Genomic DNA, 5,566 nt, shown 5'->3' on the forward strand with positions numbered 1-5,566 from the left:
TATATTCTTCTTAAATATGTAAAATGAATACAGCAAATACCCATTGCACTTTATGATTGGCAGCATAACTCAAATTTAAATATCTATAGAATAATCTTACCAAGTGAACCAACTTCAACTCTAAAATTATATATTGTGATGAAATTCTTTTTATAGTAAAATAGGCAACGTGGTGAGAAAACTTTAGAAGGAAAGGATAAGTCCCCACCAAATTATTGTTAACTCTACACAATTTTTGAAGCATGCCAACTTTGTAGTATATAATAATAATAATAATAATAATAATAATAATAATAATAATAATAGTAATAATAATAATAATAAATATAATAATAATAGTAATAATAATAATAATAATAAATATAATAATAATAATAATAATAATAATAATAATAATTATTATTATTATTATTATTATTATTATTCCGTGTTGATAAAAACCCATGATCTTATACACCGCATCAACTAAAAATCTAATAACACGATGTCCATTATCCAATCTACTTCGTCATGTTTAAGGTATAAATATCTTCGTAAATGATTTCTCGGATACATAATCTCGTTCATTACCATTATCTCGAGTTTAAATTGACTTGGATATTGGAGTATTAACTATGCAAATATCTCCCGAGTCTCCCAATCGAAGATAGCAACACCGATTAATGAAATCACATAAAGACCGATCTCTTTGGTTGAAGAAACACCATGATCGTAATATTTAATCCATAGTGTCACATCAGCATAGTGCATCGAAAATTTCGCTCCTCCGTAATCTCGTCGTCATTTCCGTTTCTACATCGAAATAATAATAGTATGATTCTCTTAATATCTCAAAATTTAAATTTTCCTAAGCTCCGTAATAATTTTAAATACTTTGATGACATAATAGACTTTTGATTTTTTAGTAAATGAGAGACTAAAATTTTATACAATGAAGTGCATGTTAATTAAACTCAATTAAATTCTTTTTGTATTGAGTTAGTCCATATAAGTTTTGAATCTGCCTTTAAATAAGCCTTCTTAATAGACAATAGAATTAGTCTATTTGAATTAGTTGGTCTCATAAACTCATACCAAGTTTTAAAAAAAAATAACAATAAGGGAAAAACCACATTAACTCTCCACTTCATAACACACCAAACCCCCTATTTAAGTCCCTCTACCCCTTCTCTCTCACCATTCATTCCAAACTCATAACCTCATTTCTCCACCATACTCTCTCTTCCTCCAAACCCTTCTCCACAATCTCTCAATGGAGAACTTGTTTCGCCTAGTTGATAACCAACAAGACTCAATCTCACCTCGTTGCATTTGGGTTAACGGTCCTATAATCGTAGGAGCAGGACCATCAGGTTTAGCAACAGCAGCATGCCTCAAACAACAAGGAGTACCCTTCATGATACTCGAAAGATCAAACTGCATAGCTTCACTATGGCAAAACAGAACCTACGACAGACTCAAACTTCACCTCCCGAAACAATTCTGTCAACTACCTAACTTCCCATTCCCACAAGACTTCCCTGAATATCCATCCAAGAAACAGTTCATAAACTACCTCGAATCATACGCGAAACACTTCGAAATCAACCCGCAGTTCGACGAGTGTGTTTCATCGGCTAAATACAACGAGAATACTGGATTATGGAGAGTTAAAACTAAAACTAAAACTAAAACTGTTTCCAATCAGAATGAAATTGAGTATATTTGTAGGTGGCTTGTTGTTGCTACTGGCGAAAATGCAGAGCGTGTTGTGCCTGATTTCGAAGGGTTGAGTGAATTCAATGGCGAAGTTATTCATGCTTGTGATTATAAATCAGGCGAAGGTTTTCGAGGGAAGAAAGTGCTGGTTGTTGGTTGTGGTAATTCCGGAATGGAACTCGCTCTTGATCTTTGCAATCATAATGCATCACCCTCTATTGTTCTTCGCAGCTCGGTAAGTACTCGAACTAGTAGTCAAACTAATGGATTTTTTACTATTGATTCTACTCAAACTTATTGTTTTTTTTTTGTGGTGAAATAGGTTCATGTGTTACCTAGAGAAATGTTGGGGAGATCAACATTTGAATTGGCGGTTATGATGATGAAATGGTTACCTGTTTGGTTTGTTGATAAGATTCTGTTGATGTTGGCTTGGTTGGTTTTTGGTAATATAGAGAAGTATGGGATTAAGAGGCCATTGGAGGGTCCTTTGGAGCTGAAGAACACAAAGGGTAAAACACCTGTTTTGGATATTGGTACCTTGGAGAAAATTAGATCTGGGAATATAAAAGTAGTTCCTGGAATTAAGAGGTTTTGTGATGGTTTTGTTGAACTTGTTAATGGTGAAAAGAATGAAGTTGATGCTGTTGTTCTTGCTACTGGTTATAGGAGCAATGTTCCTTTTTGGCTTAAGGTGAGAAAACAAGAATTTGATGCTTTTATTTGGTTTAATACATTTTTTCTTTTAAATGCAATTAATATTTTTGTGTGGAGCAATGAACTAATGATATTTTGGTTAATTTGTGTGTGTAGGAAGGTGAGTTTTTCTCAAAGAATGGATTTCCAAAGTCACCATTTCCAAATGGTTGGAAAGGAAATGTTGGACTTTATGCTGTTGGGTTTACAAAGAGAGGGCTCTCTGGTTCATCATATGATGCTATGAAAATTGCTCAAGATATTGGTCAAGTTTGGAAGCAAGAAACTAAGCAAAAGAAACAACGCATTAGTGCTTGTTATAGGCGTTGCATTTCACAATTCTAACTACATATAATGCTAGTGTTGTTTCTTTTAGCTATAGGAATTTGTTGGTGTATAAAAAATAACAATATCTTTTGTAAAAAAATGTATACACACAAATAATAGATAGCATAGAGATAGAGAGATAGAGCCAGCCCTCTCCAAAATGGCCCAAGTTTTTGATTTTGTTCTTGTTTTTGGGCCTTTCTTTCGGAGAACAAGGATGATGAGGCTTTTTAGTTTTTGTTCTTGTAACACACTTTGATTAAGTTATTAATGGGTGCAATTTCAACTTCATTTTTAATCTCTACCTTGACGTTGTCTTTTATAATTTGATTATTTTTAATAGAAGATTGTTTTTCTAACCTTTAGTGTTGCTCATCCATCACGATGTAATTCATTAATGCCTATAAAAAATGGAAAAATATGCTAAATGGAAGAAAAAATTGGAAAAATATGTAATTGGAAGATGTGAAGATCAAAAGAAAATTTGGAGATTGGACTACGGATCCACCTCTCACCATACGACACTCAATTCTCAGATCTAGATCAATTTAACACTTGATTAATTTGAATTCCAATCTTGGTAATTTTTACGGAACATTGTAGAAGACCTTTCCCTCTTTCTTCTTCATTCCATTAATTTACTCATAACACAAAACAGAGTTTGTGAGCAAACTTAATTTCCATCAATTTTTAATTTTTTCGCTACTTTTACTGTGTATTCAAGTTTAAGAGACCAATTAACCTTTACTTCACTCCATTCAATCGAGATTTCTCAGTTTTCAACCTTTCACAATTTGAAAAGTTTATCATTTGCTTTCTTTTTTTTTGTAATGAATGTATTGTCTAAATAGGTTGTTTATGGTTCATTATGTGTACTTCAAAACATAATGGATTGTTTTGTGATGTATGCTTATATGTTTTTTTCAAGTTTAGAGCGTATGAGGAATCCGACGATCGATCCATTTTGAATTTATCTTGACCACATCACAAAATATGATATATGTTTGATGCCATATGCTGATCATCGTCAAACATGACCAATGAACGTATTTTCCTTATAATCCGAATGGATGGCTTGTGGATTATAATTGATGTATCTACATTTATCTAAGTGAGTCATGCAGAAGTTTGAGTATATAAAGGGTATTATTAGAGCCTCGACTCTCTCAGCTCTTCCCAGTCTCATCCGCAGAGATGTTGATGCTATATTTGAGGCGTTTTATGATCATTTGGTCCCTGAGGATGTACATTGTGTGCTAGCTCCTAAACAATGGATGTATATTAAAAGTCTCACATTAAAACAAATATATTCATACTACAAATTTATAAATGGAGAAAACGTTTACTTTAGAAGATTGTTTTGTAAGGTTGCATTAACCTAAAATTTTAAATAGTATTAGAATCTATTCAAAGTTTATTAATCTCAATTATCACACATATCAAATCATTTAAGTCACTCTTTATATGTCTAGTCATGAACGTGAAAAGATGTATTAAAATTTCTGCATTAGTTTAAATATAGTATATCTATACAATATTTTAAAAATTGGACCCTTTATGTTAAGGAAAAAAAACTCTACCTGAAAATGACTCAATTATTAAAAAATTTGAAGAAATTGAAATAGAAATAGGACAAACAAGACCAACAACTATTTAATCTCAAAAGACAAAGAAAGTTAGTCCCATTGATACTTATCATTTTCCTATAACTACTTTTGGATATCAAACTATTTTAAAAAATGTGTTGCAAAGTAAAGAAGTGGCAGAGATGCGTAATTATTGAAAGGTAAGGCCATGACAGTTAGGAGCTACGATCTAAGTTAAATTTTAAGACGATCATATTCAAATATTCTTAACTTGATTATGGAAGGAAATTAACAATAGAAAATGGATATGAAGTAATGCCAAGTTTAAATCTTTTTGTTTATATCGTACTATTCTTCCTTTATTTCATGTTTCGTGATTTGTGTAATTGTCATATACTAAATATGAATTGTAATCAATATGACTCATTCTGAGAAACTTATAGCCATATCTTTTATGTTTTGTGATTTCAAGAGGATCTAAGTCAAACCTTTAATGTATAGGATTGTGAAAAAAACTTAAGTGTATTTGAGCACATTCATTCCAAAAAAATAAAAAATAGGTTGGAGTATAAAAAACATGATGATCTTATATTTGTTTGTTACAACTTAAGGCTCCAAAATAGGTATTAGTGTTATTATGTTCATTTTTTTTTAATATTTTTAGTTAAATACAAATGCTTAGTATTTTTATAATAACTTATAAGAATAAAAAGGATAATTATGATCATATCAATTTTAAAATATTTGATGGTCATTTTGATTGGGTGTTGGGTATGAGTGGAAAAAAGATAGGTTAGGCCAAGCCTTAGAAGACATGGGTCTGGCCTATAATAAATATTTAAGGCATGAGTTTGACATATGATTTATTATATTTTTCTAGTCTAGCCTGACCTTCTTAAAAGTTTGGTGTAACACCCTAGACTACTTTTAAGATTACCGATCGGCCCCACAAATCAACACGGGTCTTTTTGCCATGCTTTGTCCTCACTTACATGCTTTTTCAAGAAACTTATTAGAAGGTCACCCATCCAAATATTACTCCAAGTCAAGCACGTTTAACTATGGAATTCTTATTTGTTATGCTATCAAAAAGAAGATACATCTTATTGAGTATAGGTAGTACCAATCAATCCTTATAAGCCTTACTTTAACCATGCAATCTCATAACTGAACAACCCCATGATCCCTCTCATTCCGATGTGAATTTAGAGTTTTTCCTAGAATCTGCGAGGAGCCGCTCATTGTCATGCCTTGTTCAC

The 5,566-nt window shown here is 31.8% G+C and overlaps 1 protein-coding gene across 1 annotated transcript; it reads left to right on the forward strand.

Moving 5' to 3' along the window:
• The first annotated feature begins 1,184 nt into the window (after nucleotides 1–1,184).
• Nucleotides 1,185–3,019, forward strand: LOC127097456 (probable indole-3-pyruvate monooxygenase YUCCA8). Its single transcript, XM_051035949.1, has 3 exons — nucleotides 1,185–1,933; nucleotides 2,021–2,392; nucleotides 2,512–3,019. Exons 1-3 carry the CDS (start codon nucleotides 1,253–1,255, stop codon nucleotides 2,737–2,739), a joined length of 1,281 nt encoding a protein of 426 aa, XP_050891906.1. The 5' UTR covers nucleotides 1,185–1,252; the 3' UTR covers nucleotides 2,740–3,019.
• The last annotated feature ends 2,547 nt before the right edge of the window (nucleotides 3,020–5,566 follow it).

The sequence above is a fragment of the Lathyrus oleraceus genome, chromosome 6 (genome assembly GCF_024323335.1).
Source record: "Lathyrus oleraceus cultivar Zhongwan6 chromosome 6, CAAS_Psat_ZW6_1.0, whole genome shotgun sequence".
Taxonomy (NCBI): Eukaryota; Viridiplantae; Streptophyta; class Magnoliopsida; order Fabales; family Fabaceae; genus Lathyrus; species Lathyrus oleraceus.